This window comes from Balaenoptera acutorostrata, chromosome 11, assembly GCF_949987535.1.
Source record: "Balaenoptera acutorostrata chromosome 11, mBalAcu1.1, whole genome shotgun sequence".
Lineage (NCBI taxonomy): Eukaryota > Metazoa > Chordata > Mammalia > Artiodactyla > Balaenopteridae > Balaenoptera > Balaenoptera acutorostrata.
In genome coordinates, this window is record NC_080074.1 from 105,737,083 (window position 1) to 105,763,626 (window position 26,544).

The following is a 26,544-nucleotide window of genomic DNA, read 5'->3' on the forward strand; positions in this document are numbered from 1 at the left end:
CAGGGGCACCAGGCCTGAGCCGCCGGGGCTTCGCCGAGACTCTGCTCTGTGCTGGCAGGTTTCTCAGCACCGACTGCAAAACGCAGCTCTGCGTGGGCAGAGCTCGCCCACCAGGCCCAGGCGGAGGGCTGCCGTCAGCCTGGGCAGGCGGGGCCCTCCCCTCACCCTGCAGCCGCCCCTCCACCTCCTCAGGGGAACCCCTCCATTAAAACTGTCGGTTTCTCCCTTTGGGGGAGGATGGGAGCGAGCAGGGTCCCCCCCCGCCCGGCCGCCGGCCGCCCCTCCTCATCTCCTCTCTGCTCCCGCCCACCACCCTCCTGCCCCCGCCCCAGAGAGCCCCCGGCAGCCCGCAGGCCCATCCCGGCGACACTGTGGCAGGAGGGCACCCGTCACCGTGGGGGAGGGCAGGGCCTCACCCCAGAACCCCCCGGGACGCCGTGGGCCCTCCTGTTCCGGGTGGCGCCGGAAGGGGAAGCTGCCTCCGGCGCCGGTTCCGGTGCGGGAAGGGGCCCCTCGCGGGCGTGCCCTGGGGTCGCAGCACCTTACACACAGTGAAGTGCGGAGAGACCCCCGGTGTCCCCCCGCTGTGGGGTCCGGGCGAGCCACAGCGCTCTCTGAACCCCGGACTCTCCCTGTGTAAGAAGAGGGCGCGCACACCGGATGAGCGGCACGTGGAGAAGCGGTCTGTAAAGCAGGTCAGCGACACGCGGGGCGGAGGATGCGGAGGAAGGGCACCCGGAGGGCAGGTGCTGCCTGCAGCCGCGGGCGGGGCCCCGGGGCCTGGGCCTCCCCAGCCGGCAGCTCAGCTCGGGGAGGTTCCCGTCGGGCGGCTTGAGGGTGGTTTTGGTGGCGGCGGTGGCAGGAGGCTATTGGCGGACGGGCGGCCTGGAGGGAGGACACGGCTTCATCCCAAGTCGGCTCCCGGCCGCCCTCTTCCCCACGTCTCCCCTCCTCACCGCCAACCTTGGCTCGCTCGGCCAGGACGACGAGGATACCTGCAGGCCCCCTCACCCCACGGTGCTGAGGTCAGGACCCCCAGACGTGACTCTGGGACCCTCTCTGGGCCGTGGTCACTTCAAGTGCGAATTGAGAGGGTGAGGCTTTGCAGCTCCAAGGTCCTTTGTGTCCTAAACGTTGTGCGGCTTTCTTGGCGCTCTGTTAAGGCCACTTACCGTTTCCTGTTCGGGTTATTTCTCAGCGTGGGGGCCGGGCTGGGAGTTGGGGGCTCCAGGGCTGTGGAGCCCCCCTGGCCCTCGGACTAGCAGGCCTGTGCTGGCTGGGTGCCTGGGGCCCCATCAGCCATCACCTCACGCCCTGCAGCCCCCAGCGGCCTGGCGGCCGGGAGGCGCCCGTTATTACCGGGAGCTGCCGGGGAGCAGGCCAGGGCTCAGCCATCCTCCTGGGATATAGTCTGTTCCAGACAGCACGGCAGCCCCCCACGGAATAAGGTCTGTTCCTTTCGTGGTTTGAGCAACTCTCAGAAACACTCAGATGTTTGGAAATACAAGACTCTCCAGAGACCAACTGTCCCAATGTCCTCCTATGCGGAATTTGGGCTAGAATCCAGCTCTTCCTGACTTTCGGGTCAAACCCCTTTCCTTTGTTACGGTTGGACTTTTAAACTGCATCGTTGATAGCCGGCCAGGGAACGAAATGATCCACCCAGGGCGCAGGTGGAGGCCAGCGGGGTGAGGGGACGCCGAGGTCTGGACGTTCGGTCCTGTATCTCGTTGCGGTTTCCCACCCCAAGCGCGGCGGGAGGCGGGATGCCCTGGCCCCCCGCCCTGGAGCTTGGGGTGTGGGTTACCTGGTCCCTCTGCCGAGTAGAGGTTGAAGACCATGCTGCCCGGAGGCTGCTCGGCGGCCTGGCGGTACCACAGAGGGAAGCGGTCCAGGGTGAACGTGCTGGCCTCGTCCGCCGGCGTCAGGAACCTCCTGCAAGGAGAAGGCTCTGGCACCTGCCCCAGATCCGGGAGCACGGTCTTCCCTATCTCCTCGTTCCTACGAGGTCAACTCGGCTGGGCCCGGGGAGCGACTCCCCTCTGCCTTGGTGGGGTTGCAGAAGAAAAGATTAACCCTTGAATGGGAGTTGCCCCAGAGGATGATCCCCAGCAGTTCCTGCCTTTTCCAGAATCGAATGCTGGTGCGTCTGAGGGCACATTGTAGGAAGAGTGGAGGGCCTGTGTGATGAAAGAGCCTTTCCACCTCTCTGTACACTCCTTGCCTGCAGGGTTTATTTCTTTGGGGTACAGCCTAATTTCTCTTTGTCAAGCTGATTAGCACGTCTGCAGGAGGGAACTGTATAGTCATAGAGAGTCATAAATTCCCCCAAATGGTTACTGCAACAGCTACTGCCACAGGCAGTAGAGTCTTCTTTAGGGGGGCAGCTCTACCTTGCTAATTATGGTTTTGCACTGCTGGGCTCAGCCCGCTGACAGAAGGGAGTGTTGGCCCAGAGCAGACTGGGAGGGAAGCAGGGAGAATCTTGTAGGGATTAAAAGAGTGAGTGTGGATAACCTGCCGGTGGACAACTGAGGTTTGATTCTGGGCATGCTTGGCTCAGGGCTCTCAGAAGCCCACCTGCCTGGCTGCACTGTCCGGGGCTGCACCGACGCCAGGGGCCAGGCAAGGGGCGCCCCCTGGAGGTGTGCAGTGCACGCGCGGCCGTTCGTGGGGCTGGTTCATGACTCAGGAGGGTCTGTCTCTACCGACTTCCCTCCTCCGTTCTCGGAAGCCTTTTGGAGAGGGTGCAGGGGTATCCGAGACCCTCCCCTCACACTGCCCGGTGTGGTCCCCGGTCCAGCCTGGGCCACAGGAAGACGTGGATGTGCGTTTTTCCTACTGAGGGGGGGGAAGTTTAAGGGGATGAGGGTGGTGAGCTTGGGGAGGAAAGTTCCCAGGTGGCTCGAGGCCTTCGGGCGAGCCTGCAGTTCTCCCACTGGATCTGGCCCACCTGGGTCACCTGTCGTGTCTCTAACCGGCGGAGGAAGGGCTGGCTAGGCAGGATGCTTCCTGGGTTTCCACCTCTCAGGGGGGGAGTGGGGAGGGGGAGGGCCACTTAATGCCTCTGCCTAGAAGCCTCTGCTTCCGGAAATGGCGGGTCTGTCCTGGAGTCCGTGAGGAAGACCCCCCGGATGGCACCCTCTTGGGGCTGTGGGTGGGCGGGAGGCGAGGGCACTGGGGTCAGGTCTGTGCAGGAGACCTCTTGGCTGTTCCCCCCAGGTGCCCGGCGGGCCCACCTACTTGAGTCTCGTGGTCTGCAGAGTGGCAGGTGGCTTTGCTCCCCTACCCACAGCATGCTCCCCCGGGCACCCCCTTTGCTGCAGTGCCGGGTGGGACTCCCTGGTGGGCTGGTCCCGGGTGGCTTTGCTGGGAGCGGGGCTTCTCAGCCTCAGCACCGCTGGGGGGCGTCCGGTGCACTGCGGGCTGTGCAGCGGCATCCCTGGCCTCTACCCACGGGATGCCAGTAGCAACCCCCTGCCCTCCCCCAGCTGTGACGTCCAGAACTGTCTCCAGGGTGGGGGGGCAGAATTACCCGCATCTGAGAATTTCGGGCTTGGGGGAGGGGAAAGTTGTCGACAAAGGACGGGCGCGGCCGGAAGATTCAGCCCATCGCTCAGAGATCTGTCCCGGCGGGAAGACCGCATCTGGTTCCCCTCTTGGGAGTGAATGGGGATGAGCCCAGGATGGGACCAAGCCTGGCTGGAAGGGGTGCTTCTCCGGCTGTCCCAGTCTGTAACCCCGAACCCTTCCTCCCCCCGTACTCTTGGAGTCCAGCACAGGTCTGCCCGCAAACCACAGGGGCACCCCAGGGACCCCGCTCCCTGGCCTCCGGCAGGACTCACTTGTCAGAGACCTTCTCGGAGCCCACGAACAGGCTGCTTCTGAGGAGGCCGGCCCGGGTGCCCAGGAAGGCCATGTCCACCACATGCTCGGACTCACTGCGGGCAGACAGAGCAGAAGTCGTCACCGCGGGCCCGGGGAGGAGGGATGGGGGCACCGGGAGGACCTGCAGGCCTCTCCCAGCGCCGGGCCCTCCGACTGGGGTGGGTGGGGGCAGGTGGGTTGGTCTCTCGGGGGATGCCGCACGCTGGCCGTCCGCTGTGAGCATCCCTGGGCTGGACCTGCCCTCGCTCGTGGGTCCCCTGGGCCTCTGCCCCTCTGCGTGCACGCAGCTTTGCGGGGAGTTAGCTCTGGAAGACAGAAGGAACCCAGGAAGAGAGATTTTGTCCCGGGACCTAAGGAAAGTAACTCCTTGTGACCAGCACACACTTAGTACCTCGCCATGTGAAGCCCTTTTCAAATGTTTGCCTTATTCCTGAGATGGGGAAGGAGAAGACTGTCCACACCCACCAAGAGGCGTCTGGGCAGACCTCACGCCTTTGCCAACAAGCCTTGGGAGAGCCCGCGGGCTGGAGGGCGCTGATCCTTCTCACGGTCCCCGAGCGGCCCCGTGAGGACCATGACCCATCTGGGAGAGTCACCTTTTTTGAAATTTCAACCTTACTGAGGTATAACGGACGTAAAACTGTAAGATAGTTGAAGCGTACATTATGGTGATTTGATATAGGTACACGTTGTGAGAGGATTCCCTCCATTGCGGGTGCGCGTGTGTGCACACGGTGCGTGCATGTGAACATTTAAGTTCTACTCCCTTAGCTAATCTCGGTTACACAATCCAGTGTTCCAACTAGAATCACCACCCTCAGGCCTTACTCATTTTACAGCTGAAGTCCGTGCCCTTCACCAGCCTCTCCCCATGTATCCCACCACTGGCCCCAGAAACTATTTTTCTACTCCATGTTTCTATGAGTTATACTTTTTTTTTTAGATCCCACATATAAGTGATACCGCGCAGTATTCATCTTTTTCTGACTTATTTCACTTAACATAATGCCCTCTAGGTTCATCCATGTTGTTGCAAATGGCAGGATTTTCTTCTTTTTAAAGGCTGAGTAATATTCCATTGAATATACACACTACACCTTCTTTATCCATTCATCCATCAGTGGACACTTGGGTTGTTTCCATGTCTTGGCTACTGTGAATAAGGCTGCAGTGAACAGGAGAGTGCAGATATCTCTTCAATAGTCTGCTTTTGTTTTCTTTGGATAAACACCCAGAAGTGGGATTGCTGGGTCCTCTGATAGTTCTATTTTTAATTTTTTGAGGAACCTCCATACTGTTTTCCATAGTGTCAAAATCAGTTTACGTTCCCACCAACAGTGCACAAGTGTTCCCCTTTCTCCACATCCTCGCCAACACTTGTCATTGCTTGTCTTTTTGATAATAGTCATTCCAACAGGTATAAGGTGACATCTCACTGTGGTTTGGTTTTTTTTTAAATTTATTTTTGGCTGTGTTGGGTCTTTGTTGCTGCACGTGGGGTTTCTCTAGTTGTAGCGAGCAGGGGCTACTCTTTGTTGCGGTGCACGGGCTTCTCCTTGCCGTGGCTTCTCTTGTTGCGGAGCATGGGCTCTAGGCACGTGGGCTTCAGTAGTTGTGGCTCACGGGCTCTAGAGTGCAGGTTCAGTAGTTGTGGTACACAGGCTTAGTTGCTCCGTGGCATGTGGGATCTTCCTGGACCAGGGCTCGAACCCGTGTCCCCTGCATTGGCAGGCGGATTCTTAACCACTGTGCCACCAGGGAGGTTCCTCACTGTGGTTTTGACTTGCATTTCCTTGATGATTAGTGATGTTTAGCACCTTTTCATGTCCCTATTGGCCATTTGTAGATCTTCTTTGGAAAAATGTCTATTCAGTTCCTCTGCCCTTAAAAAAAAATCAGATTGTTTTGTTGCTAATGAGTTGTGTGAGTTCTTTTATGTATAGTGGATATTAACCCCGTCAGATATATGATTTGCAAATACATCCTTTTGCATGTGGCTGTCCAGTTTCCCCAACACCATTTATTGCATAAACTATCCTTTCCCCATTGTATATTCTTGATTCCTTTGCTGTAATTAATTGACCATATCTGCCTGGGTTTATTTCTGACTATTCTGTTCCATTGATCTATGTTTTTGTTTTTCCAGTAACATACTGTTTTGATTACTGTAGCTTTGCAATATAGTTTGAAATCAAGGCACATGACGCCTACAGCTTTGTTCTTTTTCTCAAGATTGTTTTGGCTATTCAGGATCTTTTGCGGTTCCACACAGATTTTAGGATGGGTTTTTCTGTTTCTGTAAAAAAATGCCATTGGAATTTTGATAGAGGTTGCACTGAATCTGTAGATGGCTTTGGGTAGTATGGCTATCTTAACAATATTAATTATTTCAATCCATGGACGTTCAATTTCTTTTATCAATGTCTTATAGTTTCCAGTGTATAAATCTTTCAACTCGGTTAAATTTATCCCTAATTATTTTATTATTTTGATGTGATTGTAAATGGGATTGTTTTCTTAATTTCTCTTTCTGATAATTTGTTATCAGTGTACAGAAACACAACTGATTTTTGTATATTGAAATTGAAATTGTATCTTGCAATTTTACTGAATTTGTTTATTAGTTCTAATAGTTTTTTTGTGTGGAGTCCTTAGGGTTTTCTATTTATAATATCATGTCATCTGCAAATAGAGTTAGTTTTGCTTCTTCCTTTCTAATTTGGATGTCTTTTATCTCTTTCTCTTGCCTGACTGCTATGGCTTGGACTTCCACTATTAGGTTGAATACAAGTGGTGAAAGTGGGCATCCTTGTCTTGTTCCTGACCTTAGAGAAAAAACTTTCAACTTTTCACCATTTCACCAGTAGCTGTGGGCTTATTATATATGGCTTATATTTCATCACTTCTAACTTTTTTCATATTCTTGCCCCAGCCCAATTCATTGCAGGCTATTACCCAATTTCTCTCAGTGTCTAGATCGGTGTTTTTTAGTGAGTGTATGAGGTAGGCAATATCCAAAGCGTTGCCAAGGGGAAGTATTTCTTCCTCGAGGCTCAGATGTTGCGGCTGCTGGGGTCGCCTAACGACTCTGTGTTGGAGGCTGCACAGCGCACTGTCAACTGACAGTACCTGGAGCTGGATCGGAACGCCTGGTCCACAGTCTGGAAAATCACTGAGGACAGGGTATGGGGTGTGGACGGGGCTGCCCCCCTCTGGTGGTGTAGAGACCAGAGTCTCTGGAGGTGGGACCTATGCCCCTGTGCATCTCTGACAAGCTTCCCTATGCAATTCTCTGTTCAAAAGTAGAGAGACTAGCTAATGAGAATCCTGCACCCATAACTCGGCTTCAACAATTACCATCCTTGCCAATCCTCTGTCATCTACAGCACCCCCAGACCCTCCACTAGATTATTTTGTAAATTTAATTAATTTATTTTTATTTTTGGCTGCGTTGGGTCTTTGTTGCCGTGCGCGGGCTTTCTTTAGTTGCGGCAAATGGGGTCTACCCTTCGTTGCGGTGCGCAGGCTTCTCATTGCGGTGGCTTCTCCTGCTGCGGAGCACGGGCTCTAGGAACATGGGCTTCAGTAGTTGTAGCTTGCGGTCTCAGTAGTTGTGGCTTGTGGGCTCTAGAGCACAGGCTCAGTAGTTGTGGTGCACGGGCTTAGCTGCTCCACGGCATGTGGGATCTTCCCGGACCAGGGCTCGAACATGTGTCCCCTGCATTGGCAGGCGGATTCTTAACCACTGTGCCACCAGGGAAGTCCCCTTGGTTTCTTCTTTATTCTATTTATACTTGACTAAAGAAAAACTTCTCCTCAATATCTGTTTATCCTGAGGCATAATTTGTAAGAAGAGGCAGGATAAAGAATTGTGTCTGTTTCTTCACCAGTTTGTACAAGTATGAACTGGTTTCCTAACATCTTCCAAAGATGACCAAGAAGATTTTTCCTTCAGTATTACTTTGCACAAAGGGTTTTAGCACGTTTAATGTGCGCTCACCCACTGCAGTTGTTACCAGTGGTCCTGCTCTGACTGCCGTGAGAGCCCCTTCAGTGTGGCTCTGACGTCCTGTTGGCAAAACCTCCTTAGTCTTTGGTGACTTGCTCCTGGGGTGACAAGGTGCCCCAGCTCATTCTGTCCACCCCCTGCCCCTGACCTGGAATCAGACACTTCTCCAGGGATCACTGACTCATTCTAGTGAGAACTTCTTAAAGTGGACATTGGAAGTCCACAAGCTGGGTCTGGGGTGCTCACTGAGGTTGGTCCTTTCAGTGGACGAGGATCCCCTCTTTGTTTCTTTCAGGGAAAATACATGAGTTATTGATATTTCCAACTCATATTTAGGGTCCCATCTAAACTTCCTTTGATTTAAAAAATTTGCACCTCTTTTCTCATTTGTTGAAAATCTTGTTCCTAATGACATTAACAATACTATGTGATCTGTCTATCCATGTAGTTTGAGAATAACAGTGCCAATAAATATAGTTTCCAGAAATGTGGTTATTGAACACAGTTTTTAAGATTTTATTTGTTTAGTGTTTACAGTTCTGTGTTTCCAAGTCCCTTGAAAGAAGTCCCCGATGTGTGGTTATTGCACGAGCTTGATACACAGCCAGGTTTATTTGTTTCATTTGCTTTCAGATTTTTAGAGCTTACTTCTTAAAATTTAGTTTTATAATGATATAAAGCATTTACATGGTTCCAAAGTCAAATATGCAAAATAAGCCATATTCAGAAGTCTGTTTCTGTCTCCATCCCTCTGTTCCTTCACTCTTCCTACAAGTAACCTTTTTTGTTTGCTTGGTTATTTTTCCATTAAAATATGTAGATATATATGTACATACATATATATGTTTATATACGTGTAAGTAACAATGAAGATATATTTGCATTTTCTCTTTTAGATAAACAGCAGGGTATTATTATACACAATTTTCTCCATTGCTGAGACCTTCCATGGCAATATATATAGTTCTCAATTTTCAAGGCTACATAGTATTCCATTAGGTGGATCCACCAAGGCTTATTTAACTAGGCTCCTACTGATGGACATTTAGGTTATTTCCAATCTTTTACTGTTACAAACAGTGCTGTAACAAATAGCTCACGTGTATGTCTTTGGGATTCATTCCCAGGAGCAGGATCATTGGCCAGAGTGTAAATGCGTATGTCACTTTGGTAGATACTGTCAGATTCCCCTCCACAGGCTTTGAAACATTTTGCATTCCCACCAACAGCGCACAAGAGTGTCTGATTCCCCACAGTCTCATAACAATGCCCGTCAGCAAACATAAATGGTTGTCAGTCTAAATGACAAGTACAACCTCAGTCCACCTTCAATTTGCAATCCTTTTATTATGAGGTGGATTGAGCACTTTTTCATACAACTGAGGACTAGCTGCATGAAGTCTCCGAACTGTCTCTTGGTCATTTTCCCCGTAAGTGGTTGGTGGTTGGTCTTTCACTTCTCTATTGTTGAAGTTATCTATCACGAATATATAATACAGAGACAGTCACTTTTTCTTTGTTTTTTTAAGTTGCCAACATTTTTCCAGTTTGTCATTTCTCTTTTCACCTTGCTCATGTTTGTTTGTGGTTTTTTTTGCCAAATAAACATTTTATGTTGTTAAATTTATCAGTCATTCCCTTATTGCTTCTGAATTCTGAGCCATCATTGGGAAAACTTTCCCCACTCCTCGACTGTAGAGCAACTGGCTCATGTTTTCTTCTAGCGCTTATATGGTTTCATTTTCTACATTTAAATCTCTGAGTCATTTGGACTTTATCCAGGTATACGGTGTGAGGAAAGAATACAGCGTTATTGCTCTGCAGATGGCTCTCAAACCGGTTAGTATTACATAGTCCATCTTTCCCTCCCTGGTCTGACATGATGCCCTTGTCATACACTAAATTTCCACATGCATTTAGATGAATTTGTGGATTTTCTTTTCCATTCCCTTGGTCTGCCTGTCTATTCCTGTGTCAAAACCACACTTTATAAATTGCAGAGGTTCTGCAACGTTTTACTATCTTGTGGGACCAGCCTTCCTTCGTTGCCTTTCTTTTTCAGCGTTTTCCTGGCTATTCTTTTTTTTTTTTTTTTAATTTATTTATTTTATTATTTTTGGCTGTGCTGGGTCTTCGTTTCTGTGCGAGGGCTTTCTCTAGTTGCGGCGAGCAGGGGCCACTCTTCATCGCGGTGCACGGGCCTCTCACCATCGCGGCCTCTCTTGTTGCAGAGCACAGGCTCCAGACACGCAGGCTCAGTAATTGTGGCTCATGGGCCCAGTTGCTCCGCAGCATGTGGGATCTTCCCAGACCAGGGCTCGAACCTGTGTCCCCTGCATTGGCAGGCAGATTCTCAACCACTGCGCCACCAGGGATTCCTGGCTATCCTTGCCTGTTCTTCCAAATGAACTTCATACTGCCTATGTTTTCTTCTAGGAGTTTTATGATTTCAGGTCTTACATTAAAGTCTTTAATCCATTTAGGCTGATTTTTGTGTATGGTGTGAGACAGTGGTCTAGTTTCTTTTCTTTCTTTCTTTTTTTTTTTTTTTGCATATGGCTGTCCAGTTTTCCTGACACCATTTGTTAAAGAGACTATCCTTTCTCCAGTGTATATTCTTTGCTCCTTCGTCAAACAGCAGTTGTCCACATATGTGTGGGTTTATTTCTCTGCTCTCAATTCTGTTCCATTGATCTATGTCTCTGTTTTTCTGCCAGTACCATGCTGTTTTGATGACTCCAGGTCATCTTTCCTGAAATATTCTTTCCCTGGTCAAGAATATGTGTTCTCAATGTTTCCCAACATTAAAAACTCAGCTAATTTCTGAACTTGGAAAGATAAAGATTGTGTCTTCTCTCCAAACCTAGTGAGCCAGCCCCCACTGTAGAAGGCAGGACAGTACAGGGGCCAAGAGTCTGGACCCTGGAAACAGGCTACCTGGTTTTGACTCCAGCTCGGCCACTTATGAGGCAGATGACCTTGGGCAAGTTACTTATCTCTTCTGCCTTGGTTTCCTCATCTGTAAAGTGGGGATAATGATAGGACCTATATTGTAGGGTTGTTGTGAGGATCAGAAGGCTTAATGTACACTAAGTACTTGGAACAGTGCCTGGCCCTCTGTATTCTTCTTCATTCTTTAGTTTTATTTAATTTTGAATAGATAATACAGTCACATGGCTCAAATTGGTATCAAAAAGTTATATAGTGAAAAGTGTCCCTCCATCCCTGTTTCAGTTACCCATTCTTCTAACCAGAAGCAACCAGTGAGAACTGTTTCCTATATAGCCTTCCATAGATATTTTATACATACACACTCCCCTATATTGCGTTTTTCCCCCTTTAACAGAAATGGTAGCGTACCACCAGGCACTGTTCTGCATCTTGCTTTTTAAACAGGTGTTTGTTCCTATAAGAGTCTGTCAGTGTTTTCACGAGGACAGCACTAGGAGAGGTCTGACGTCGTCCTGATGTCGAAGTTGACGCTCACTGTTCAGGAACAGGTGTGGCCCCTGCACCCTTCCCCTCATTAGTACCTTACACCCTCCTGGCACTCGCATGCACACACGCGCTCACACACTCACGTCCATTCGTCTCTTCTTTCTACCTTCCTGCTAAGCACCAGAGCCCCAGGTGAAGGAGAGCAGAGGGAGAGAGGAAACCCACGGGGCTAGGACTCACGTTTGTACTGCACGGGGCCCCGACCTCCCCTGCTGGAAACGAGGCCCCAGTCGGCTTGAGCCGCTCCCTCCGGGCCCTTTGGCTAATGGGAGGGGAGGCAGCAGCAGCAGGGCCCTCGTGGAAGCTTTGCCAAGTCCCTGCTGTCCCGGGGCCCTCACTCCCACACCTTCCCATCCTCCTCTCAGGACAAAGGACACAGCGGGAGGCCCTGCCTCAGCCCAGGGAGCCCAGGGGCGGGACCCGCAGCCCCACCCGCACGTACTCGGAGGTGTTGAGGGACAGTGCGGTCCAGTGCGCCTCCATGGGGGCCGTCACCACCGCGTCAAACAGCAGCTCCCGCAGCAGCTCCTCGTCGCCTGGGGCAAAATATGGAGACCACCCTCTTACTCCACCGTGGTCGGGAGCTCAGCTCACCCCCACCCAAGGGCCCTGAGCTTCAGGCACGAGACGTGCTTCGAGCTGGAGGAGGTCGGCTCAGGGGGCCAGGAGGCCGCGTCCTCAGCCTCCACCGTGCGGGCAGAACCAAGGGACCGCCAGGCCTTTCCAGCTCTTGGGCTCCATGAAACCAGGAGGCCCACCCGCCAGCCGCCCTCCCCTCCCTCTCGCCATTGGGCTCTGTCGTGGCCTCGCCTCCCCGAGCGCCTAAACCTGCCTCGGGGCCTGCGCACACCCTGGTCCGGATGCTCCCGCCCCCTACTTGCGCGGACACGTCCACTGCGGTGAAATCCACACAGCACACACCCGACCGACAGCGTGCAGTCTGGGCATTTACACTTGCACAGAGACGGGCAGCCCTCACCTCCACAGCGCAACGTTTTCATGACCCCCGAGGAGATGCACTTGGTGGCTCCTTTCTGTCCTCAGCTGCAGTGACGCCTCCTGACCAGGGGCCCCCGACCACGGTTAGAGCAGCCCCCTCTCCCCCTACAGCACCTACTCACGGCCTTACACCCCTGCATCGACACACGTGCCGCTTCCCGGTTCCCCGTCTTCTCCCCTAGAGCACAGGCCCCGTGGGCACGAGGGCCTGGCCTGTGGGTCATTGGTAGCTTCGCTGCCCCTCTGCCCCCCCAGGCCCGGCGCAGACTTGTGGGTGGAATGAATGAATGAATGAATGAATGAGGCCTTGTCAGGCTGGCACGGGAAGCGGGGTCTTCTCCCGGGTGGGACACTGATGGGACAGGATGACCCGTGCCTCCTTCCAAAGAGGAAGAAGAGGGACCACGTGGAGGGTGGCCCTGTGACTCGCCAGCTGCATGAGTGCAGGGACTCGGGGTCACCTGGGAACCCGGCTCAGGAAACACTCTACAGACACAGCGTCCAAGAGACGAGACTTGAGGGAGCGGAGCGTCAGCTCCTGGCCGGGGGCGGGGACGGACCTGATGGGCAGGCCAGCATCCTTCACTGTGGGAGCCTTAACAGTGCCTGGGTGACAGACGCTTAAGAGACCCGGCTCCCTGCCGTGGGGACACACCTGTGCCCCTGCAGGTCCCAGCGCTCTCAGTCACCGGCGTGGCCCCGGTGAGGCTGGCTCTGTCCTCTGCTTTGGGGACTCCCTGTTCTCCCTAAGCCATCGTGAGGTCTGCAAATGGGGCCCCTCTTCCCACCCCACTGCCCGCCGCCCAGCCCACTGTCCCCACAGAGTCCCGAGCTTCGGGGCCGGAGAGGCACTCACACTTCAGGGCTGGGTCCCGCCTGGTCAGGAAGCGGACCACGGCCTCCAGCTGGCTGAGCTTGCGGTGCTCGGGGTCGATGTCCGTGACGCAGTAGATCCTGGAACCCACGGAGCCCGTTACCCAGAGCCCACAGCCTGCTCGGTTCCCCCGCCCCGAGCCCCCGTCCTCACCAGTCGCTGGCCAGGCTCAGGTCCGGGTGAAGCAGGTCGTGCAGGCCTGAAAGCAAAGTCCACGCTCACCCACTGCCCAGAGTTTGCGTACCGAGTGCTCTAGAAGCAGCGTCGGGGAAGTGCCGGGCCGTGTCCTGCCTTGTTCTCGGGCAGAGCGGAATCTCAACCCACAGGACGGCGGGGTCAGCACAGATCCCGCCGTTGACACTGTCACGTTGCTTCCGAAACGCCTTCCTTCCCACTGCCTCCTGTACCCGCTGGATGGGATCGCCCTCAAGGAGGCTTCGGCTTCCCTGGCTTCACTGTACCCAACCGAGCCCTGGGGCCCTGCGTGTCTGTGGCGGCGTGCTCAGCACGTGTTTGTCGACCGACTGAATGGACGAATGCCCTCCTGTGCGCCCACTGGCGCTCAAAGATGAGCTGGTGCTCAGTTAAGGTCTGTTAATTGAAGGAAAGGACGATGGACATGCCTAGGGCCTCTGTGGAGTCACTGAACATGGTGCTGGACAGACAGACACAGGCGGACAGCTCAGGGGTGACGGCCTTCCCCACCGGAAGCCCCTGGACGCCTGGTGGGTCTCACCACAGAGAGGGTAAGGGACGTACCCTCTGTCCTGCAGTGGTGACAGCTGGGCACGTCGGGGAAGGGGAAGAGAGGAAGAGGAAGGAAGGAGGCGGCCCAGGGGGTTTGGTTGTTGGGGGGACAGTGGGAGACAGGGAAGGACAGTGTCCTGGCGTCATGGACACGAGCCGTGAGAGGAGCCTGGGGGACACTCCTCCTGGGACAGCTCCCGGCAAAGTGACCCACGGATGCGTCGGGGTGGGCTGGGGTCAGAGGGTGGGGCAGCACAGCCCAGGGCAGACCCTGAAGCTTCGGGCGAGGAGAGACGAAAGGGGGCCGGAGGTCACGGAAGGTCTTTAGCGCGGCACTGTCCAGTTTGGATTTATAGAAAGACCCTCTGGAGAAGGTCAGAGCAAGGAAGACCTGCGGGTGTGGTTTCCAGGGGAGCGTGAGAGTGAGCAGGACAGAGGGGATAGACGGGGGGATGCGATGATTCAAGGGTCGGAAATGGAAGGACAGAATGTGAGGTTCAAGGGCTGTGTCCGCTTCGTCCAAGGACCTCCTGACATGTCCCAGGGCCCACGTGGGTTGTGTTCTCGCAGGGCGCCCGGGCAGCTGCAAGTCAGGGCGGGTCGGGGTGGAGGGCTTCTCTCCCATCCTCCTGCAGCGCCCCCTACCCCTATCCCCCGTCACATCCCACAGGCTCCCTGTTATGGGTGGAATTGTGTCCCCCAAAGATGTGTGAACTGTCAACCCCAGTCCCTGTGGACGTGACCTTATCTGGAAATAGGATCGTGGTAAATGTAACCAAGTTAAGATGAGGTCACTGGTGTCCTGATAAGAAGGGAAAATTGAGACGCACGAAGGGAGGATCTGTGTGATGACCGAGGCAGAGATGGGAGAGTGGCAGCCGCAAGCCCAGGGCCTGTGGGAGCCGGGAGGGGCAGGAGGGGCCCTGCCCTGGAGGCGCTGGGCGGAGCAGGGCTCCCAGAACAGAGAAGCCGGCCGGTTTTTGGGGGCAGCCCCAGCAAACGGCTACGGATTTGCCCACTCACCCTCCCAGGCCTCTTCTTTCCCTCTGGATGGTCTGACAGGTAACCCCCGCCCCGTGGCCCGCCCCGTCCAGCAAGGCTGCCCGGAATCTGACCACCTGTCTGGCAGGTCTTAGACGCCGCGGGTTGTGGCGACTGTCCAGCAGACCCTGCGGGCCCTGGAACCTGGGATGCCAGGCCCCTCTGGCCACGTAGCCCTGCCCGCAGAGCCCCTGCCGGGGTGGCCCTGCCCCGTGTTCCCGGAGAAGCCAGTTTTCCTCCGAACTGTCCGCCAGTCCTGGGCGCCGGCCGACCCACCTTCTTCCACAGACGTGTTCCCCAGGAGGACGTATTCGCCGTGGCCGCGGGTCAGCACCACTCCCAAGCTGTCGGCAGAGTGAAGGACGCCGGCTCACCACCAGCTGGTGCCCGGCCCCGCCCAGCCTCGTCCTCTGACCTTCCGAGCCTCCCACGCCCACGACAGGGTGCACAGCCAGCCCCCTCCCGCCCTGGCCCTCGGCGTCCCCTCCAAAACCCAGGCAGCACTTCTGTTTTGTCCTCAGCCTCTTTCCTGGGAAGGACCCTGACACGACAGGACAAGGGCCCCCTCCACTCTCATTTTGGCAGATTCACCCTGGACCTACTGGGGCCCCCAGGGACGGGGAGGGGTCTCTGTGTCCCACGCGTCCCGCAGTCGGGAGGCCCTTCCTGCCTGGAGAATCCCACCATGCCTTCGTCGGGAAGAGCATCAATTCTGAACCTTGGCTGGATACCTGAACCACTTGGGTCGGGGGTTTTTACAGGATACGAGCGCCCGGCCCACCCCGGGGAATTCCCAGCAAGGTAAGAAGGAGGGCCTGGACTCTGGCAATGTTACAAGGACCCACAGGTGCTCCAGGCACAGTCAGGGCTGGGAACTACCCTTCACTGAGAAATGGGTAATTCAGAGAGAAGCCCCATTTGTTCCCTAAACTGTATGATACTAGAGTGAATATTTATGTGGTGGGAGGGAACCTGAGAGATCTTCAAATCCCATCTTTCATCTTACAATTGCTTATGATTGCATTGCTTTAAATCTCTAGGTAGATCATGTCGTTTAATCCACCAAGTACCGCCAAAAGGCAGCTATTATTACCCCTATTTTACAGATGAGGAGCCTAAAGCACAGAGGTTAAGAAACTTGACTAAGGCCACACAGCCTGTGAGTGGTGGAACTGGGATTCCAACCCAGGCAGTTTAGCTCCAGGCCCTGCACACCAGGCTATACTGCCTACCGGGCTGCACTGGCAAAGCAGGTGTAGACCTCAGAATGCAGACCTGAGTCTTTTTCTGTTACCGCAAAATTGCCAACTACCTATAAGTAAATCCACCCCCAGACCTGAAAGTCCCACCTGAGCTGTTGGCTTTCATGTTGCACCCATCCCTCCCCTGCAAACAAGACCTGGCCCCTCACCTGAAAGGCGTGTCACTGATGTCCGTGAAGAAGTAGTCGTTGGTCAGGAAAAGAACTCGCTTCTGAAAGAGGCACCAGGAAAGGTGCTTGCTGGGGAGGGAGCGCCAACCGTCCCTCCCCTCCCTCCCCTCTCCCCTCCCTCTCTTCCTTCCCCTCCTTCCCGACCACCCCTCCCCCTCCCTCCCAGCCATCCCTTCCCTCCCTTCCCTCCCTCCCATGCCCCTCCCTCCCTTCCTTCCCCTCCCTCCCTCCCACCCCCTCCTTCCCGACCATCCCCTTCCTCCCTTCCCACCTGACGCCTGGTGCTCCTCCACCACTTCTTATGTCCCCCCAGCCCCGCCCCCTCACATCTTCTCTCAGTGACGCCACAGGCAGAGCCCCTCCCACCAGCACGCTGCAGCCCCTGGGGGTGTGTCTGACTGCAGGGCGACGGTCCAGACCTGCGTTGTCCCATTTGGGGCCACAAGCCACCACATGTGTGACTCAGGAGTAGAAGTTTCAACTTTTAGTAAATGTCAGTTAACTAGAGAGCCCGGGTGGCTGGTAGTCCCTGCGCTGGGCAGCGCCTGTGGTTCAGGTGGGACCAGAGAAGGCTGCCGGCTGGAGCACACACCTGTACGAGCCACCTGCACGCCCCCCCTACAGCCGCCCCGGCTCTGGAGTCCAGACCCCTCAGGCCACGGTGCCCTTGACAGCTGCTCTTTCCTTTCAAAGCTGCCATTTTTAGGTTTAGTTGAATTTGCACAAGTCAGGGCATGGGGAGGGGGGCACAGTGGCTAAGGACGGGCAAGGGCCTCAGACAGACCTGGTCTAAGCCAAGCCGGCCACTCACAGGCTGTGTGCGCCTGGGTGAGCGGCTTCACGCGGGCATCGCAGTTCTTGCTTGTAAGTCAGGAGTAACGGGAGCACCCCCTGCACAGGCCACTGGGAGGTGGTGAGGGTGTTTCTAGCGGGCTGGTATGGGAAGAGCAGGGCTCACGCCGGGCTCTGAAGCCCTGCGGCTGTGCTGTCCGCAGACACAGCAGATGCTTCCGGAAAAGCTACACACTGTACTGGGCTCGGGAGCTGTTCTTATTCCCTTCACCTCTTTCTGGCTTTTTTACTTCCATGTTGGAAACTGGAGTGAGATGTTGCAGGGGACATGGCGGGAGAAGGTGACAAAAAAGTTTTGCTTCTATAGGAAACCAGCTGTGGACCAAACCCAAAAGATCAGTTCCCAGCACGGGCCTCCTCCTCCATGACGCCCCCCTGCCCCCGCTGCTTCAGGCAGACCTTCTGGCAGTTGGGGGAGGCCCTGGGAGCTATGGGGCAGCTGGGGCCCAGTGAGGGCAGAGATGGGCTCCAAGTGGGGCTGGCTTGAGTCTGGAACTGGAGAGCATTTAAAAATTGTTTCCATCCTCTCTCTCTCTTTTTTTAATGGAAGAAAAAGGTGAAATGCACACATCTAAGTGTGTCATTCCATTAGTCTGATAAATGTACACAGCCATGTAATTACCTCCGTGGTGGAGATACAGAATGTTTGCCTCCCCTGCAATCTCTTTGCTTCCTTCGGTTTCAATCCCCGCATCTTCCATGGGCGCGCTCTGTTCTGAGCTCCATCCCAGCAAGTTAGGTGTCCCTGTTTTCGCGTCACATATCCTTTTGTGTCGGTAATGTCCTTAAGACCCATCCGTGCTGCTGAGCGTGTCAGCAGTGTGTTCCTTCCCTCTGCCAAGTAGTAAGTACTCCAGGGTGGACACACCACGGTTTGCTTCTATGTTCACCCCTGGGTGGTCATCTGTGGTGTTTCCGGTTTGGGGCTATTATGAATAAAGCTGCTGTGAACGTTCTTCTTGTGGACATGTGTTTTCATTTCTCTTGGTAAATACCAGGAATGGAATTGCTGGGTCATATGGTGAATTATGTTTGCCTTTATAAAACACTGCCAATTTCCCAAAGTTATTTTATTGTACTTTCACTAGCAATGTACGAGTTCCAGTTTCTGCACATCTTTGCCAGAATTTGGTGTTCCCAGTCTTTTAAATTTTAGCCATGATAGAGGTATGAAAGTAGTTTTAATTTGCATCTTCCTGATGACTAAAGTTGCTGAGCATCTTTCTGTGGGCTTGTGGGTCATGTCTGTTTCTTCATTCGTGAAATGTCTGCTCAAGTATTTTGCCCATTTTTGTTGGGTTGTTAGTCTTTTTGTTGATGATTTGGAGAAGTTCTTTATAGTCTGCACACAGTCTGTGCCTTGCTTTTTCATTTTCTTAATTGTGCCTTTCGATGAAGTTCAATTTATCAAATGTTATTTAATGTTTAGTGCTTTTGGTGTTCTGTCTAAGAAATCTTTGCATAACCTCAGGTGGTGAAGACTTTTCAGTTACATTTTCTTGTAGGAGGCTTACAGTTTTAGCATTTACATTGAGAGCTACGGTACATCTCAAATATTTTTGTGTACAGTGTGAGTGTGTCTCAACGTTTATTTTTTTCATACATTTATTCAGTTGTTCCAGCACCATTTGTTGAAAAGATTTTCCTTTCTCCGTTGATTTGCCAAAGTGTCTTTACTGAAAATCTACTGATGACATGTGAGTTTATTTCTGGAGTTTATTCCATCAATCCATCTGTCTATTCGTATGTCAATACCATACTGCTTAGTTACTGCAGCTTTGTAGTAAATTTTGAAATCAGGTAGTGTGAATCATCCAAATTTGTTCTTTTTTTCAAGACAGTTTTGACCATTTTAGGTCCTTTGCATATTCATATAAATTTTAGAATCACCGTCTTCTATGTCTAGAAGAAGTCTGTTCAGCTTTTTATTGGGATTGTGTTGGATCTATAGATCAATTTGGGGAGAATGGACATCTTAGAAGTATTGATCTTACAACCCATACACATGGTTATATCTTTCTATTTAATTTTTTTCTTTGACATGTTTTCTGCAGTGTTACGTCATTTTCAATGTAGAGGTTGTATATGTCTTTGTTAAATTGATTCCTAAGTATTTTATATTGTTTGATGGTATTGAAGTTGGAACTTAAAAATAATTTCATTTTCCAAATGTTTGTTCCTATATATAAAAATACAATTGATTTTTATAATATTGACTTTGTCTTCTGTGAACTTGCTCAACTACCTGTTAGTTCCAGCAGTTGTTTTGCAGATTCTTGGGATTTTCTATATAAACAGTCATCTTACTGTGAACGAAGAGAGTTTTACTTCTTCCTTTCTGATTTTTGTGCCTTTTGTTTTGTTTCTTTGCCTTATTGCAAAGATAGGTCCTGGAAAGTCCAGTGCAGTGTTAACAGAAGTGGTGAAACCAGATACCCTTACCTTGTTCACAACCTTAGGGAGAAAGTGTTCAATGTTTCATCATTAAAAGTGAGCTTTTTCACAGATGGCTTTTATCAGATTGAGGAAGTTTCCTTCTGTTCCCAGTTAAATTTTGTCAGATGCTCTTTCAGTATCACTTGGGATGACCATGTGGTGTTTTCCTTTAATCTGTTCATGTAAGGGGTAACTCCGCTGTGTGCGGTTGTTGCCATGTATCTTACAAGTTACAAACCCTACAATACAATGTCAACATTTTTGCTTTAAATAGTCAGTTGTCTTTTTGAGAAGTTAAGAAATGAATGAAGTTCTAACTTCACCCACGTATTTACCATTTCCAATGCTGTTCATTTCCTTGTGTTGATCTGAGTTTCCATCTGTGTCATTTTTCTTCTGCCTGAAGAATTCCTTAAGCATTTCTCCTAGTGATGAACTCTGATCTCTTTTATCTGAAACTGTCTTTATTTCACCTCTTTTTGGAAGGATATTTCCTCTATATATGGAAATTTGGGTTGACAGTTTTTTCTTTTGGTATTTAAAAACATTATGTTATTGTTTTTGATGAGAAGGCAGCCATCATTCTTACTATTGTTTTCCCCTAGCTTTTAAAAAAGATTTTCCCAGGACTTCCCTGGTGGCACAGTGGTTAGGAATCCACCTGTCAATGCAAGGGACACGGGTTCGAGCCCTGGCCCGGGAAGATCCCACATGCCGCGTAGCAACTAAGCCCGTGTGCCACAACTACTGAGCCTGTGCTCTAGAGCCTGCGTGTCACAACTACTGAAGCCCGCGCACCTAGAGCCCGTGCTCCGTAACGAGAGAAGCCACCACACTGAGAAGCCCTTGCACTGCAACGAAGAGCAGCTCCCACTCGCCGCAACTAGAGAAAAGCCCGCGCGCAGCAACGAAGACACAATGCAGCCAAAAATAAATACATAAATAAATAAATTTATTTAAAAAAAAAGATTTTCCCTTATCTTTGATTCACAGCAGGTAGACTATGTTGTGTTTAGGTGCAGATTTTTTTTTTTTAATTCTGCTTGGTTTTGCTGAGAATCTTGCATCTATTGGTTGATGTTTTTCACTAAACCCAGGACATTTGGGGCATTAGTTTTTCAAATACTTTTTTCTGTTCCATCCCTTCTCCTTCCTTCTGGGACTCTAAGGACATATGTTAGACCACTTGATATTACCCCACAGGTAACTGAGGAATGATTTTTTAAAAACTTTTCTTTCTGTTCTTTACATTGGATAATTTCTATCTGTCTTCACATTCACTGCCCTTTCCCCCTCCAATCTGCTGTTAATTCCACCCTGTAGAAATTTCCTTTCAGATGTTGTACTCTTCAGTTTTAGAACTTCCACTTGGTTCTTGTGCTGGTTTCACACTGTGTCAAATCAGCTAAGCTGGAATTACATTTTTTTCAGACTCACTTCCCTGTATGGTTCCAAATTAGGGTTGGCCAGATGAGGAGTCTGCATGAGACTCGTAAGGGAGAGCAAAGCCCCGGCCGTGTTACACGCTGGAGGTGGGTACAGCACATCGGGCCCTGCGGCAGCTCACTCTGCTCTGCTGGCTTCCCTTCTTGGGACAGGCAGCTGCCACTGGGCCTCCTCCTTCAGCCTCTCTGAGATCTGAGCCAGTGAGCGTGCAGGCCCAGGTGAAGGGCACGAGCTCCTTCTGCAGGTCCCCCGTCCTTGTGGCTGGAGACAGAGACAGATGCTGGTTTTAGTTTGTCCTCATGGGTTCCTGTTCTTCCTCATGGGTTCCAGTTTGTTCTTGCTTTCCCCCACATCTCATCCAGTTTTCTTTCCCAATCGCTGGCCCTGCCAACCTACAATGACTTCAAGCTCATGACTAGAGGCAGAGACACCTGCCTTGTGCAGACGTTTTTACCAGCTCCCACCATTTCATTAGGTCTACCCCCTACAGTAAAACCCTATATTCATATCACTTGTAGTGGTTCTGCTTCTTTGATTAAATCCTAAACATTTCTCTGCTGAGATTCTCCATCTGTTCACTCATGATGACCATCTTTTCCTGTAATTCCTTGTGCATATTTATCATATCTGCTTGAAAGTCCTTCTTCTAATTTCAATAGCTGGGTCATCTGTGGATCACATATAAGACTGCTTTTTCTCTTAACTCTTTGTTAAGAAAGGAAACATCATCTTGTTTCTTCATGTGTCTGATAACTTTTGTCTACTGGCTATTGTGGAGAATAGGTTGTAGATACTGTCTTCCTCCAGGGAGTGTTGATTTCTATTTTACTCAGCAGATAAATGATGGCTGACCACCTTGAGCTTGCAGAGACTTGATGACATTTTCGTTAGGGTGGGTCTGTTTCAACTTTGTCTTTAGGTCTCGGGTGAGTCCCTTGGCCTTGGGACATAGTCTTTACTCCCAAGGTGTAGTTCTTCTGTGCTTTCAAAGAAAATTCTGAGGTGTTTACTGAGCCTCTCCACCCTGGTGTGACTCCAAATTTCCCCCACGACCACAGGAAGCAGGAAGTCTCTGCTCTGACTTTCGGCCCTCCAGCTGTTGCCTAGAGTCTCCCTGGAAGCAGGAAGTCCCTGCTCTGCCTTTCGGCTCTCCAGCTGTTGCCTAGAGTCTCCCTGGAAGCAGTGAAGTCCCTGCTCTGGCTTTCAGCTCTCCAGCTGTTGCCTAGAGTCTCCCTGGAGATGTGTAGCTTCAAGGTCAGCCAGGAATTTGGGAGGAACTTGCATACATATGTTAGGGCCAGCCCACCTGTGAATCCCTCATTTCTGGGGTACCTCCCCTCATTTTCTGACACTCTGGGAGCCCAAATTCTGTCCTCTGACACTTCAAGATGATAACAACAGATTTCTGCTTGAATTCTAGCTGTTCCATTCCTAATAGACTGGGGTATGCCCTTTGGGGAAAGAGCCATATAAGCGTACATCTCACCCAGTGTACTTCTCTTGATTCAAGGGTTGAAGCCTCTTTAGCTCTGTTTCTGCCTGCTTTGGGTCACTTTCAAGTGTCTGTGAGTGTTTTTTAAAATATTTTGTCCAGATTTATAATTATCCATGGGAAGCTTAGTCTAATGCAAGCTACTCACTTATGGCTAGAATCAGAGCTTGGAGATATCTTTTAAGGATGAAGCAAAAGGAAGCGAGAAGGAGGGGTGGTTCCTGAATCCTGTTAACAGGAAGAGAGCTGGAGAGATTTGGGAGTAAAGAGGTGTCTGACGATCTCCTCCTTTAATAGACTGCCTCCCTTTGCTGGAAAAAGAGAGAGAGAGAGAAAGAGTGTGTGTGTGTGTGTGTGTGTGTGTGTGTGTGTGTGAGTGTGTGTGTGTGTGAGTGTGAGGCGGGGGGTTCCCGGAGCACTTTAACCCCATCTCCCTGAAGCCAGCGCACAGGGGTTAGAAAGCAGTGGAGGAACGTGGGGGTGAAGCTGCCCTCAGCGCCTTGCCAGCTGCTGGCAGGTGTGTGGACACACGCGCCTGAGTGAGCAGGGTCCTTGGAACAACCCAAAGGCTGGTAAAGCCACTACGTCTGCCTGCCTCTCTCCCTCCCCCACTGCTAATTATTTGCTCCAAACTGTCAAAACAACATGAGAATGAGCAAAACGGTCCCTAGGATACTTTGCTTTTCTGGTTTGTTCTTTTAAACGTGTCCCAGGGTATCTGATGAGGATGCTACTGATGGCTTAGAAATCATGGCATCTGCCGCTGGCCCACATTTCGCGGCAAACAGCCTACTGTCAAAGCAGCAGACAGGAGGCCTGCAGGCCAGGTGGGCTCCTCACGAGTTGGAGACCCTAGACACCGGGCCAGATTGTGTTTCTAACATTTTTGGAATTAGTTGCACGCATTCAACAGCATGGACTCCTAGCCGAATCCTTCCGAGGGGCCCACACTCTGCAACCTGTCATGGCTCCCAGGCTCCCCAGCACTGAGGCTTGTCTGCTTCTCTCATTTGCATTCCTGAACTCGGCTTATCTGGCCCCGCAGGTTTTTGAGTCTGTGAGTCCTGCTCTGATCATGCTGGGGTGCTACCACTGTCCTCAGCGGCACCACCGTAGTTGCCTGTCTGGAGTTTAGGGGAGATGGAGAAAGGTCTGAATTAATCCCTGGGAGATAAGGACGCATGCAAAATCCCCTGGAGAAAATGACCAAGCAGGTTCTGGCCTGCCAGGAGAATGGCTTGAATGATAACGGATGTTCCCACAATGCTCTAAGAGAGCCTCCCTGGGCCTAGACTTGAAGGGTGTTTCCGCTGAGGACCCCGTAAGGTAGACACAGGCTGAGCTGAGGGAGGGGCACCATCACCAGGGCAGTGAGAGGCTGGAGTCCACCACAGCGTCCTTGGTACGAGCAAAGTGTCCCGCCTGCCTACACGGGCAGGCACAGTAGCTTCCGGGCATGAGAGTAAAGAGAGGAACGACTGATTAAAGAGGGCTGAGTCATGACGTAATGGGTGGAGGGAGAGGAGAAGACGGTGACTCTAAAGATGGGACAGAAAGGCATCTCTAAAGAGACTCGGGAAATCTTTAAGTCTGGAGAGTGAGTGAAGAAGTCAGGGCCTGTCCTACAGGAAGGCCTTGCACAGCCGTGGTCGGGAGTGTGTGGTCAGAATCAGACCCAAACACATAGGCTTGGAGATTGATCATCTACGTCAGGGGTCCCCAACCCCTGCGCTGCGAACCAGTACTGGTCCATGGCCTGTTAGGAAGCGGGCTGCACAGCAGGAGGTGAGTGGCAGGCGGGCGAGTGAGCGAAGCTTCGTCTGCAGTACCCCTCACTCCCCACAGCTCGCATTACCGCCTGAACCATCCTCCTCCCGCCCCGATCCGTGGAAAAATTGTCTTCCACGAAACCGGTCCCTGGTGTAAAAAAGGTTGGGGACCGCTGGTCTACGTCACCCTGGGCAAGTTTTTCTTTCTGAATTTCCTCATCGGTAAAATGGGGATAGGACAGGACGTACGTCACAGGGTTGTGGGAAGTGAGTGAAGGCTTCTGAATTGCTTAGTCCAGCTTCTAATAAATGTGAGCTGGCATCGTCATCATGATTCGTTGTAGTAGAGGTAAGGCATGAACACGATGTGCTGGAAAATGTCCACCACGGTCATGACCACGGTCAGCAGCACCCTATTTCTTCATGTCAGAGCACCTCGTGCCAGGAAGCCTTTGTCAAATTGCAAATTTCACCTGGACGGTCTATTAACAGCAATGAACACATTTTGAAGGGATAGATAGCAGTTTCAGGAGACGTTCAGACTGCCTGGATCTGGTTAGGACCATCCCTCTGTGGCTTTGAGAAGCGTGAAGGCCACATGAGGACATGGCGCTGGGAGCAAAGAATGGAGGACGGACCACAGCCCTTCCTGAGCTGGTCTGAGTGAGACCTCGCCCTGTGCGTGGAACTCACATTGTAGCCTGGAAGCAGGTCCCACCTGATGTGCTCTGGCAGCGCTGGGTGGGTGCGAGCTCCCTGGTGCCCGTGAGCAGGAGTCCGGTTGGGATAAGGGTGGAGGCGCGTGGAAGAAACCTCTGCCTTTTTGGATCAAGAGAAGGACCTGCTGGGCCTGGTGGGACATCAGGGGTGTTGCCCAGCCTGCCCGAGGGAGGCCCCTCTCAGCCTGGAGCTCATAAACAGCAGGCAGATGCCACAGAAATGAGACGCGTCCCAGAAAAACCAGCGCATGCATCTAAGAGGAATGCAGAGTTGCTTTCCTTCCCAGCCCTTTCCTGTTAGGCTTCCATGGAGGTCCGTGTTTGTGGAAGAACTTGGGTCTAACTGTTGCCGACCGATGCCCGCGTTCTCTCCGCAGAGGCCGATGGGCAGCGGGAGGGGGAGGTGGGGTGGCCGCGAGGGAGGAGGTGACATTTGCAAATATGTCAAGGGACAAAGCAGCATCAGTGCAAACGCAGTGGGACCTTTTCAACGAGAAGACGAAGTGGTCTTTTGTAAGTGATGCGCGGGTCTGTGGGGACAGGAATGGCGTAGCTGTGGGGACCCGTTCCTGATTATCTGTGGTTGCCATGGGTGGGAATCGCTCTACGGAGTAGCAATTATTTTCAACCTCTTCCCATATAACATGTTTTACAAGAGCTGCTAACAACTGGCAAAATTAACTGTCATTTTCCCCCTTTCCACCATAAACGACAAAAGGGCCAGATGGCAGGTGGCGTAGGGCAGAAGGAAGACTTGTGAACGGCTGGGCTGGCCGCTGCCTCGCTCTGCGGCCCCGGGAACCAGGCCCTGGAGGGCGGTAGCTCCCCGGCCGGTGCTCCGTGGGGCCGATGCCCGCTGGGCCGGGCCCCCCACGAGGGCCCTCCAGGCTCCAGCAAGCTCTCAAGGCTTTAGCTCGAATTCAGCCAGGTCCTTTGTCACCACCGCCAACCCCAGTTAACCATGACGCCGCTTCCTGGGAGCAGACCCCAGTCTTTCCCTCGAGCGCCTTACCCCTCTGTCCAGCGGAACCTTCACGTCCATGGAGAGAGACCCTGTCTCCCTGTTGATCATGGCTGTTCTCAGCTTCAGGGGGAAAGAGAATAGAATTAGTAATAGAACAGATGATAGAATCTCGGCTCACACTGGATCACGAAGGCAACGAGCACTGGCTTGGCGGTGGCCCCTGGGGACACGCTGCGTTTTCTGCTTTCTCCTGCAAGCAGGGTACAGGTGGGAATATAGACCTGCTGCCAGGTTCCCTTTAGCTGGAATTCTGGAATTCACTCAGAGGATGCTCCCAGTGGGCTGATGGGCGAGGGAACACAGTGGCCGAGCCCTGAG

The 26,544-nt window shown here is 52.2% G+C and overlaps 1 protein-coding gene across 1 annotated transcript in view; it reads right to left on the minus strand.

Moving 5' to 3' along the window:
- CACNA2D4 (calcium voltage-gated channel auxiliary subunit alpha2delta 4) overlaps window positions 1-26,544 on the minus strand; it is an 83,830-nt gene that overhangs the window by 33,098 nt on the left and 24,188 nt on the right. The window contains exons 18-25 of the mRNA XM_007178651.2: window positions 26,215-26,286; window positions 16,468-16,529; window positions 15,333-15,400; window positions 13,422-13,467; window positions 13,251-13,348; window positions 11,838-11,931; window positions 3,846-3,941; window positions 1,808-1,935 (exon numbers count right to left, since the gene is read on the minus strand). Coding sequence (XP_007178713.2) covers window positions 1,808-1,935; window positions 3,846-3,941; window positions 11,838-11,931; window positions 13,251-13,348; window positions 13,422-13,467; window positions 15,333-15,400; window positions 16,468-16,529; window positions 26,215-26,286 — 664 coding nt within the window. The remainder of the gene's footprint in view (window positions 1-1,807; window positions 1,936-3,845; window positions 3,942-11,837; window positions 11,932-13,250; window positions 13,349-13,421; window positions 13,468-15,332; window positions 15,401-16,467; window positions 16,530-26,214; window positions 26,287-26,544) is intronic.